Genomic DNA, 13,138 nt, shown 5'->3' with positions numbered 1-13,138 from the left:
CATTTGTCTCTGTTTAAGTTATCACTTTCGCTTATAATGTTTTAAACAAATCTTATGCTGAAAATCTGAAGTAATATTATACACAAACAAAATAAAACCCGTTTCCGAAGCTAATGGATGTAGGGACGCGTTAGTGGATGCGAGTGTCGCATCCCTAGAAATCTCGAATTAGTGGATGCGTGAAGGGATGCATCGGCATACCTTGTGATAATTCGGATTCAACACAAAGATGGCCGCGTCCACTACGATGCACTTTTAGTGGATCCCTTAACTAAGGGATCCATTAGGCCAGTATTCGGATGCAGCCGCTGTATTCCCGACGGCCTGCTGAACTCGATGCATTCGCGCGAGCTACCAGACACGCGCGCGAACCGGCCCTGGCGCCAAGGAGATTACACGCGGCGCCTTCCAACCTCCTTGGGCGGCGCGCCGAGCGGCGCCGAAGGCCGCCGCCATCACGCGGCGTCGGTCACGTGACCCGCTGGCGGGTGACGACATTCCCGCCGCGCTGACCGAGCTCGTGCGTCCGAGTGGCGTCTGTTTATCAACAAGATACACATAACCGACGTATACACATATCTATTATATAAACAGAAAAAAAAACTGCACCGACTACAAATTTGTTTACCACATTTCTGCAACGGCGGAAATTTTTTTTTATAAATGGTTATAAAAGTCAGTTGTAACATGGCTAATAACAATTTTTCTGCAGTCACCTGAAAATAGTACTTACTGACAAACATTAATTTCATTGTAGTTATTATCTGCGTTTCGTGTTTGACATGACATGCATGTTTTAATATTCTATGTACTTTGCTTTCAAACCCATATTTAATCAAGAAAATTGAGGTACGAAATCGTGAAAGAACAATAGTCCTATTATACGAACATACATCAAATATTCATCATTATTTGTACTCCATTAAAAAGTTACGGCCACCACACAAATTGCCAGTAACACAGCCCAAATTAAGAACCTTGCACTTGGAAACGAGACCGCATTAAATGCACTAGTGTGCGTTGCAATTATCACATCACTTAGCTTCACCAGCCGAAAGACGTAAGCGCGGATTCAACAGCTTTTAGGTAGTAATATTTTCAAAAGCGTAATAAATTTTGCCTTCCTATAAAAGGAGAGAGAGAGAGAGAGCAAACAGCAATAGTTTTTGATGCTGTTAAACAGTAGCTAACGACGATAATTTTATTTTCGCTTCCAGTCTTCTTTTATTTTAAAATGATTTCACAGGGCAAAATATTTTTTTTTTGCAGCCAATCACGTATCAATTCCAGGCATTACTTTAAATTATGTGCTACACCTTTAGAAGCAACATGTTCAATTATAAACTATAATGAAATTGCTACGATATTAAAAAATACGTTATGGCGTCACTTGCTATCCCTACCCGTTGGGACGACGGACCGCCAAGATTGTTTGGGTTCCGAACTACGTGGAGACAATTTCAGCGGTAGCAATTTTGTCTTATTGTGAATTTGCCCTCGTTAAAACAAAGATCTCGCATTACAAACATTTTCAAAGACAATAACAGTATTAATACAGTTTGTAATCATCGCCAAAAATGAATACAATATTTAAAAACTATGATTTATACAGATTTGGGGGGGGGGGGGGAAGCAGCAGCTAGTCACTATTTATTTCAGAAATTCAATTAATTACATACTATGCTTTAACAAAATTAAATGAGAGAAAATTGTTGTAACCTAAAACCTGTTGAAACAAAGGCAGCATCTTTCGGTTGTGATCTCTCTCCCTTGAAGGAGTGACTCACGTGATTCACCCAGCTACAGTCACCCCCCGACAAATGTATAGGTCCGGGTAAGGGTGGAGGTCGAATAAGTGAAGAAGGGGCGTCCGATGACGTGTTCGCCAACGTCGCAGATTTGGCACAAGGATCGCTTCTCCGCCAGACGAACAACAACCCAACCCGCCAGAGGAATACAGTCATGCCCATAAATAATTCCCCAGCTATAAATTTTAACAGTATCAACTGTAAGAGTTGTAGAGTAACTCAAAAAGTTTTATATAAGCCCGTGCGCGAGTACTGTTTTGTTGTTTTGTTGTTTTCTCGCTTGCAGCACCACCCACGCCAAAATTGCTACTCATGAGCGTAAAGCGTTTTGTGTTCTGCAATTTGCTAAGAGTGAATCTGTGATTTCAGTTCAACTCGCGTTTCGTTTAAAATTCATTCGTCATCCCCCCGTGTAACAAAAACATCCGACGATGGTGGCGATGAAACAGCTCTTTTTCGCTGGCCTCCACGTTCACCTGACATAATGCTATGCTATTTATATTTTCCTTTGGGGCTTTGTGAAAGATAGTGTGTACGTTCCGCCGCTACCTAATGATTTGCCAGAGTTGAGACACAGAATTTAAGAGGCTATTGCTTACATTACTCCGGACATGGGAATAATTTGACTCTGATGCGTGCCGTATAATTAAACATTTATAAGAAAAAAATAGGTATAGTTTACCTTCAATTTGACGTATGAATTGTTGTAAATAGTCTAAACTAAACTGTTATACCATTGAAACTAGGACATTCTTTTATGGACACCTTGTATTTTGCTACTTGTAGTTATGTGAAAGCTTTAATTTTACGTTAGGCAACCTAATCGGCGCATTACCCTGTGCACTGCGCTTCGTGCAACAATCCCGGAACCCATTTTCTCGAAAGGCGGGCGGCATTTCAATGAGCTGCGCCGCGGACACCATATGTCGAAGCAGACGCAGCAACAGACGCCGTCGTTTCGTCGTGCAATACTGCAGCGGGTCTCCACAAGATGTCTCAGCGCTTAACTGAATACCCACAATGACAATACAATAGTTCAGAAACGTGACAAAAGTATTTCTGTTTTCCGTGTTTCAACTTCAGTTTATGTTAAAAATGCACGTTAAAAAGATTTTTTATACAACTGGAACCTAAAGGTGGATTGTTTTATCACCTCCGAAATGTAAACGAAATCATTACAGCAGTTTTCGAGAACGCCAGTGTGTATACATACATATATACCTAAATACATTTTAATAGGTCGACATTACCTCGCCATTCAATTTGAAAATCGGTCGTTAATTGCAGTGGAGGCGAGTCGACAACATAACTGACCAAACGATTACGAGAAAATTCGTACATCTCATTCGTGAAAAAAACACTGTCAAAAGTTGTCGTAGTTAATTTATGAAGAACATCTGGATTAAAATCGGGGGATCTACACAATAAAAAAACTTTACTCAATAAGAAGATACTTCCTCCTTCCACGTACCTGTTTAGCCTGTATTCAACGAAAAAAAAAAAAACCCTCGGAATTCAGGGTATTATATCTACGAAGCATCTTCAGATTATTTTAGGTGAGTTCTTCGCCGGACTGCCCGTAAATTTCCTGAAACTTACAACTATAAAAGCACAATTTAGAAATTATAAAGTTGGTTGAAATAAGACATTCTGTAAAATCAGTGGACACACTGTCTTTTACGTGTAGACGTCAGGTATAACTAAATAGGACACCAGATAAATACCCTATAGCACTATATTACCAATCCAGGCGAAAGAGTGAACAATAACCTAGCGGCAAGAGGTGTGACTGACTACAAATGAATTGTGTAGATAAATGGTTACATTATATATTACACTATCAGATATCAAATATAGTTAATTTCTTTTTAAGAAATTTTAAGCACTATAGGTTTAATCCCCCCCTTAAATCTGTATAACTTAAAAAAAGTTTTATAAGAGCAAAGAAAGTATTTTCGTCGTCACAATGCTGATACCATATACGTTAAACCATGGCGGTATTAGTCTTATAGATGTCTTATGTCTTATACAGTCTTATAGGTGGCAGACATCTATGTCTGCTATGTGTTTGCTAGACTTCTATCTTTCCTATTACTCATATTAAGATAACGACCGAACACGGCAATATTTTAATATTCCTTACGTGTTAACAATCAAAAGCGTACGTTTTACAACAAAATTCTTAAAAAAAAAAAAAAAGTCGGCACTGCACATCCTGGAACACGTGCTTATCATGGTTACTACAGTTTTGCACATTCCAAACCAAAGTACTGTAAATGCTACACTTCTCAACGTGTAGTGTAAACAGAATTTTTTTTGACGTGAATACGTCTTTAAAATTGCTTCCATAGTGGGAGGCAATTCAAAAAACGAATGATAACAAAATCGGGGGATACAGTTTGGTGTTGCAGCTACATTTCTATTATCTCCATCCAAAATTTAATTACACCACTGGATAGCTAAAGGATCAAAGAGTTCGTTACGCTAAGTGAGGACTGTGACGCATCTCGCGCGGTGGAGGGGGAAGCGCCGCCATTTTGAGGTCATTTTGCTGCGTTTCGAGATTTCCATTTTGTATAACTTTTTGACACGGACAAGCTACGACGTTCCTTTTGACTTTCAATCGTCAGCTCTCGTCAAAATCGATCGACTGCACGCATAAAACAATAGTGTAGTGTAAAATAGTTACAATGAATATACGTTGTGTTAATATAAAATATAAAAAAAATATAGCGTATTTCATATTTTGTGTAGGGAAATATTACCTGTTACGTACACGTATTCACGTACAACACACGGCTGTGTCCATGACACAGCCACATTCCATTTTTTTTTGTCAACTATCTACTAGTCTGAAGGAAGAGGTGTCGTCCACACGCGACAGCGGACCAGACTCGGGAAGGCTGGAAGCGGCCTGTCGCGAGTTGTTGTTGTTCACAGCATCGACGGCGCTATCGCGACGCGTAGAGAGGAGGGGAGGGGGGAGAGCACCGCGATTAAGATAAGGGACAAGGCCGGGCCGATAAGCGGGGCCGGACAAGGTTCCGACACGGCGAGGCGGGACAGCCCCGGAGCGCACGAGCCAAGAGTTGCCAACTCGAACACACACACACACACTTTTTTTCACTGCGCACGGCGACATCCCCCCCCCCCCACCACCACCCTCCTCAACACACACCGCCGCCCGTTTAGCTACAAGCATGCCGTTGACGCTAGCGAGATTCTTTTAGCGCCTCGAATACTTTTCAATCTGCCAATTTTTTAAACCACGCGTTTCTTTGATGATCGTTCAGCAGAAAAATTATGTTGGATGTAAACCACAGTAAAAGTAAAAAAAAAAAAAATGTGAAAATTTAGGCATACATTTACCAAAAAAAAAAATTAAAGTAGAAAAAAAAATTATTTGCGGTTAATAACAAATTAAAAATATCAACTATAGGTTTACATATTCAAGATAAATATTTGGTCAAATTTACTGTTCTATATATTCAGATTTCCAAAACAAAATATTTTAAGAACTAATAAAAAAATTATTTTTAAAACATTCTATAAAACAAAATTACTAATATTAGGATATTGCAAACTTGGGAAAGAAATAGGCTTATCAGATAAATTATATCATTGTAATTAACAAATATATATATATATATTTTTTTAACCGAGGTCGTCAGTACTATTGTTTGATATAACCCTCCGTGTTCTTTACTTCTCCCATACTTAGCACGTCTTAACTTGTTACAGTCTTGACAGTTCTCTCAACTTTTTAGTTAGGCTCTAAAAAACACGCTTATTATTTCTAGGCATTTCTCCGCAAGGCCAACTACTGTAACGCAAATTCTGTTTAAAGATCTTAATTTATTACATAATGGCTATTTTATAAAGTAACATCGTTTTAATACAACATAACGCCTAATTGAAGTAAGGGACGAAGATTTTACAGCAAAGTAGCGCCGAATTAAGTTTCGTAACAACACTGTCGCGCTCTATCTTCATGGTGAGTAAATGACTGTTAGACACATGACAGCTTAATTTAATTTAAATTATACAAACTCATGGTCTCGAACCAGACACAAATGTTCAATTACAATAAAACTACGTAAAACTCCTGCTGTTTTTCATAAACGATTTAACCATGATTTTTAAACGCAGTATTTTTTAGTGTCGCGTTGTATCATTACCAGAAATTTTGAGCGCACTTTAAAAAGTTGATAGCCATTAAAGTAAAAAAATGTTATTTATATTAACGATAAATATGTGTGTGTGGATGCATGTGTCGTTGCCATCAATATCCCTGTATACATTTGTCGTTCATTTCCGTGTTACACTCACTATTAGCGTCAATGATATGGCTCACAATTTCTCTGGGAACAAGAGAAATTCCTACAAGAACACGAATTTTCTTAGATAGCACTAAGGTTGAATGCTATTTTTTTTTTTTTTTAAGGATTGTGATATCTTGGTTCAATGCTTCTTAAAAAACAGTTTGTGATATAAACTATTCGAAATTTTATTATCACTGCAACATTGTCCTTAACAAATAGCGAGCAATTTACAAATAATGCTTCGTTATCAACGAAACGTGTCATCTCGTATTATGTCCTGATGCATTGGAATGCCGGCCACGCAGCTGTCGTGTCGGGAAAAACACGTTCGTCCACCGATCAGAAGAACCAGTGTTAAGTGTGTGCAATCTTTGACATGTTAATAATTTAACTGGAAACGAGAATGACCCTCGGTCCCCCCCCCCCCCCCCTTAAAGTTATCTGGATAGCAAAACTGTTGTTTTGTTTTCATAATTAAGTTTAGGGCCTAATGCTTATTCCTTGCGGATGTTTTGTTCATTTTCTTACGAATCTCTCAAGTGAAATCATTTCAAGACTAAACAAACGTATAGCATATTAGCTTTCAAAGGCTTCAGCTAAGTTTTATCTATTTATTTATTGGCTATCAAATTGCTAACCAGTCGACATCAACTTCAGAACAGATACCAACGCCATAAACTAATAGCTCCATTGGTGTCAATTGTCTTTTAGTATTGCTATGATACTATTTCCGGCGAATTCTATAGCGTGCATGTCTTGGCCCTATAAGTTCGATTTCATTCAAGGTGCAGTTTTGAAGTTTTATGGCACATAAATTGTCAAGACTGTATTAACACACGATAAAATAACATACCATGTAACTTCACACTTATGTCACTAACAAGCGAGTAGAATTAATGAATTTTTTTTATCTAAAACCAATGATAGTGGCTGTTATACTCAATAAAGAAGTTGAAATTCATGCCCGATTAATATTTTTATTACATATCTAAATTACCAAATTTTTTTGAAGATTTCGAACTTAGCCTACATGAAGTTGAATACAATCATCTTATAATGAAATTACAGTTGTCAAAAAAATTCGATTCTGACAGCTATTCGGTATTGTCTATGGATGATAAGTTTTAATCATCGCTGAATGTCGCGATCACAGGCAACGCCACGGTAATGACACCGTAACGTCCCTATGCTTGCCGCAATGGTTTCCCATTACCTTACGCAGGATGAGGGTGAACAGAGATATCACAGACAAACACCCCGTCCTAAACCTAGAGAGAGGGGTTGAATAATCCCCTCCCCCGGCCGGGAATCGAACCCCGACCTCTTGCCCCTCCTGTCAGACAAGCTAGCCAATGGACAAAGAGACGGGACATCTATGTATGTCGTCTTCAAACATGCCACATACAGGCAGATAATTATAAAACAAAAGGTAACTTTCAAATTCCGTAAAAACTACGACATTCAAAACGTTTATAGGTCAGTCTTATGTTTAGGCGGAGAGAAATACATTATCCCATAGAACACTTTCTTAAATTTACAATAATCATTTAAATCAAAATTTACCATGACATTTGGAATCCCCCAAGAGGTTTCCGATTTGGAACAAATGGAGGTACATGCATTATTTCTCTATTGATTTAAAAGACATAATAATTACGTAACGTCTAGCAATGGAAGAAAACTTGAATTTAATTCGTCTAGTTTTATTCACACTAAACTATAAAATGACACAATGAAGAAACGCATAAGAAAAACCTAAACATCTATGTAGGGAACAAGACGACTTCACGTAACAAGTAAAACGTAAAAACATTTTACGCGAGACGTATAAGCTGATACGTGTCACACCACAGCAATACGTTACATCTTCCCAGCTGTGATCAGTGCAAAGATCACGTGATGTACAGACAAGTGAAAATCGACACGACAAAGTAAACGTGCGCTTTACGTTACGTACTTGAAATGAACTTAACAAAGTCTAGTTGAAACGCACATGTTAAACTTTCACGTAGCTACTTACATGAAGACACGCCGCTGAAATAGTTTCGTTACTCAAAGCGATTGTTTTCGAAACACAACACTCGTTTGGGCGTTCGGTTATTAAAATGTACAACGGACGTACTTCAAAAGCTACACACCGTAACGTATTAAGACTAGATTAGACTATTTATCATCTCGCTAACATAATAAAATTGCATCTTCGTTCACGACCTCTGTTCGAGACTTAGGAACGTGCACGAGGTTTGCAGGAAGTAGAATTGACGTAGCACCAATAAGCATTCCCTTAGATCGAGTTACGGAACACTCTTCTGTGCGCCGTGTGCATGAATGTAGCAACGGGATATGGCGTAAAATAACGGGTTGAAAGACGAAGAGCAAGCTGGTTTTTTTTTGCATTTGGTAATTTGCAGTTTGCATTTTTTTTTTTAAAGCTTCCAATTAGAACGTTTTGATCGTCACTTGCTTTGTATACTGCACTGACTGGCGGTCGGAGAGCACACACGAATTTAATTAAGGTAACATGATAGTTACCAATTAAGAACACCCTGGTTTTCTAAATCTAAATTATTAGATATTTCTAGCAATTTTTTTTTAAAACCAAACATAGCCTTATGAAATCAAAATAATACACGTAAATGTTTTAGGCCCGTTCCACAATGACACGGAAACGAAGACGTATTTCACGGAACAGAGCTTCTACAATAGCACGCAAACGGAGACGGACCCGTACGGACCTGCTCAGCAGTGCTGAAGTCTTCCGTTTACGCACGTTATTTATTCACTGCAGTTGTCAAGCTACAGTTGCGCGTTCATGTTAAATAATATATTAGTTTTGACTAATGTTGGTTTCCGTATTTCTCGACTACTTTTTTTTAAAGCGAACAACAAAACAAGATTTGTTTTGAAATTTGAATTGTGCACGTGGGTTTCATCATGACGAATTTTGATGAACTTTTAATTTTCATGGTTAAAGATGTACCTGCTATACTATATGACAAGACGGAGAAGGACTACTTTACCACCGCACAACGCAAAAAAAAATATAACAAATCGACTTACTACATTACATAGTTAACAACCGTACATTTCGATTTAACAGGTAGTTCACTGTATACTCGTACTTTTCAGTTACGTCACGCTGGCTCTTTCATATTGGCCAAGATTTCTTACGGGTCCGTGTATTGTAGAACGAGAAAAATACGGACGGAACGGAACAATACTCCGTTTTCGCCTCCGTTTCCGTCTGTTCCGTTTCCGTGTCATTGTGGAACAGGTCTTAATAATTATAACAGACACATTACACGCATTTGATAAATATCATCGCACGTTAGAGAAATAGAATGGCGACAAAAATCGTGAATTTCTTTACGTGGTTAGTACTCGTACGAGGTTATGGTCTCCGAACAAGATGGTGTATAGACAGCAGTGATAACGGTCATCTGCAAGTTCCGAAGCGGACCACGCAACAATGCGTCGCACGTCGGGCGAGCAGACCCGCTCACCTCGCAGCAAGTACGCGGCCAGCATGAGGTCGCGCAGGCCGAACTGCGGGGGCCAGAACGGGTTGGCGGCGGCGGCGGGGACCGGCGGCGGCGGCGGGGGCAGGGCCGCCGCCTGCTGGCCGTGCTGGTGGTGTTGCCCCCCCAGCAGCGCGACGTTCATCGGCCGGTCCGTCAGCATCTCGCACAGCTTGCACCGCATCCTCGCAGCACGCGCCCGCCACACACGCGCGCGCGCGCGTTCACCCGACGCGGCACATCACGTCCGCGACACTCCGGAACTGATCTCACCGTGCTCCCGACAACGAGCGGCGTACAACACAACAAAAACACAACCAGGCTGAACACAACGACGGATCCGGTAGGGGAAAGGGAGGGAAAAACCAATATAATTTAGGGGGAGGTGGGGGAAGAAGTAAACTAAAAGAAAAAAAAAAGAAAAAATCAAAAAAACCGTGAGCGCGCGACCTTCCCAATCGACGCGCGGAACTCGACTGATGGTGTTTTGTTGACTCGGGTCGGAAGAAAAACGGGACACCGCGGGAGGGGTGGTAAGGTCGCCGCAGGAGGGGAAGGCGGAGCGCGAGAGAGACGGAGCGATGCGAGGGAGGGGCGAAGTGGCACGAGGGCACGGGAGTGGTGGACGGCCGTGGTGCTGGGTGGAGGGGGGGATGTCGACCAAAAGAAAAAAAAAAAGAAGGGGGGGATGGAAACTACGTCGCTCGCGCCGCAGAGGGCACCTCCAATTCGCAATAACGACAATCCGACGCGCAGGATATGGCCGCTGTTCCAGGCAGTTTTTCGCTCGTGGAATTGGGGGGGAAGGGTCGTGGTTTTATAGGCCTGCCGCACGTCAAAACACCCGTCTACTTGGAGGGGAAGCTCGTTCAGACCTCGTCTGAGTTAACGCCGTTCGGAACAGTCTATTTTCAATCACCCCGACGCGGCACTAATCGTTCACGATTGATTCACCCAAGCAACGCGCCCCTACCCGTCACCTGCACCAAGCGAAAGTTGAGTACAGCGTGAAAGCTTCTTGCTGTGAGGGTTTTAGACGCAATAATTGATATAAAACGCTTCTGGTTACTAAGGCGTGTCAAAAATCGTCAATCCCTGAATTATCAACACATTTACCTCTCTAAATAAACAAGGCAATATTAAAAAAAAATCTTAAATTCACTGATTATTTATTCCCTCGATAAAAAAATCACGTTACATTTAAAAATGTAAACATTTTTCAAACTTTATAACATATACACAATGAAAATTATCTGAAAGCCACAATCATGAGATTTTAAAAAAAGTAGTCTAAATGACCCATATGTGTACTGATTTATTTTCCTGAATGACACCTTATTCATATCAAGTGTAGCGATAACTTACGTTTAAAATTCCGTTACGGTGTAGCCTATATTGCCCTACACATAAAGAAATTTTTTTTTAGTAAATAATTTTTGTGTACTAACGAAAACTTACATATCAATTAGACAAATGTATTTTCCTATTGCATTTCGGCTTGTGGTTCCACCTTCTATATTGAAGTAAAGTGTTTGAAATATTTTAAGTTGGAGATGTTACACGCCTATGGATAGAAAGCCACGACATTTTTTATCACACGCATCACGTTTGGACTTACTAAACTATCACACAGTTAAAACAAACTACGCCTTTAATTCAAGGTATTAAGAATATCACTCGTTTACGGGAAGTACTTGCTTACATTGTTCTTGAAAAAAAGCCCGATAAAGAAAACTTTTTCTACTGTTTTACATTTTTAAGCTAGGGGTGGAGATGTCTTTCGACTGGCGTGTTTCATAAAATACTGTAGTTTTCTTGCGTTTGTTGTCACATGCTGCGTCCTTGCGCTCTTGCGTGGTTTATGAACTCGGCCTAGAGCTACGTCACGCGTAGCAAATTCGTTCAGGAAGGTATCACTGCGCAAATAACAAAACAAAAGAACAATAATGGCGACGATTCGCTTTAATTACGCCCGAGATGAGAGGCCGCGATAAGCAGGCCTGAAGGAAACTCGCAATTACCGCGAGTAATGTTCACTTCCTGCCTCGCGCAGTCGCAGAGAGAAAGAGAGAGAGAGAGAGAGAGAGAGAGAGAGAAATAAAAGGCGCCGCGCTGCCGGAAAACATCCGCAGAAGGCGCGACAGATGTTTCCCAAAACAAAAGTAAAAAAAAAAAAAAAAAGGGTAGCACCCGTCACGATTTACAATATGTTTGGCCCGCGCGTATAATCATCATCTCCCGTCCAGACAGCACAATACAAACCTTCGGTCCCCCGCATCTAATTACCCCCGCGATACGACCGTAGTTCCGAGCACCGCCGCAGGTGGTGCCCGTGGCTTTACCGATGGAACTTGTAATTAGCCACCAGCGGCAACAGCCGAGGACGTAATTAAGCCGTCGACTCCTCGAATTGAATGAAATGAAAGATTATAATCATACCTAAAAAAATATGTCCCACAAAAAAAATTGTTTCGGCGTATCCAAAAAAAAATTGGTTGTCTGTAAAGTCGGTTTACGAACGATAGTTTAACGTGACAACGTCATAACAAAACATTAATTAAATGATTTCATACTTTATGAATAAAATTGAATCATTTAAATTTTAATAATAAAAGAATAAATACTTGAAATTATACTAGTAATCAGATTTTTAAAATGCAAGAATAATTAACCATTATTGCCGAAATTGTTGTAATAAGCAATGAAAACCACATTAACTTTTCACTTCACTTTATAAATAAATAGTCGAGTGGAAGAGAGATAGATGCGGCGCAAGCGTACAATGAGCGTAACGGGGCACATTTTCGTGCGTGCAGCCGGCGTTCATCGATTTATTAGACGTTGTCACGTCAAAAAAAAAACTATTATTACTTACTGAGGAAACAAGAGTTCAAAGAGGATGACCCAATTAAATTAACTATTTACAATTCTCGTAGTTTTCAAACAGTCTGTTAACCTGCCAATATTGTTGAAACCTGGTTGATAAAGTACTAAATGCACGCGTCTCTTGTCCACTGCTCACTCGCGCCGCGACACTTCTTCGCCTCGCCGATGTCAGCTCGGGTACCCTGCCAGTACCGCCCGTCGCCGGAAAACTCTCCTCGTCGCTGATATCGCTGTCAGGGCATTCGGAACCGGAACCTGTATTTTCAGAACAGGGGAATTTCGGTACGATTATAATCGACGGAACCGAGAATTCCCGGCGATTTCGGCACTAGGTAGTTTTTTTTTTCCATTATTATTAATGGTGCAGCAGTCGGCGATTGAAGTAGAAATAGTTAGTTTTGAACGATTAAACACATTTTAGTGACCAAAAGTAAAAAATATATATATATATATATATAAAAATTTTGTTACGATTTTTTTTATTACAAAAAGTATTTACTAACTTTATTCTCAGTCTCTCAATCTTTAACTTTGGGAGAGAAAAAAATAGAAAAAAAACATTTAACGTATGCAAAATTACGGCATTATTAACCTAAAAGTAACA

At 40.0% G+C, this 13,138-nt stretch overlaps 1 protein-coding gene across 3 annotated transcripts in view; it reads right to left on the bottom strand.

The window, feature by feature from the left end:
* LOC134528232 (nascent polypeptide-associated complex subunit alpha, muscle-specific form-like) overlaps nt 1-11,823 on the bottom strand; it is a 216,179-nt gene extending 204,356 nt beyond the window's left edge. For all 3 annotated transcript variants that reach the window (XM_063361650.1, XM_063361651.1, XM_063361652.1), the window contains exon 1: nt 9,634-11,823. In XM_063361650.1, coding sequence (XP_063217720.1) covers nt 9,634-9,832 — 199 coding nt within the window. In that variant the 5' untranslated portion in view covers nt 9,833-11,823. The remainder of the gene's footprint in view (nt 1-9,633) is intronic.
* Nucleotides 11,824-13,138: the final 1,315 nt, after the last annotated feature.

Source organism: Bacillus rossius, chromosome 1 (assembly GCF_032445375.1).
Source record: "Bacillus rossius redtenbacheri isolate Brsri chromosome 1, Brsri_v3, whole genome shotgun sequence".
Lineage (NCBI taxonomy): Eukaryota > Metazoa > Arthropoda > Insecta > Phasmatodea > Bacillidae > Bacillus > Bacillus rossius.
This window is presented reverse-complemented; position numbering and strand designations above follow the sequence as displayed.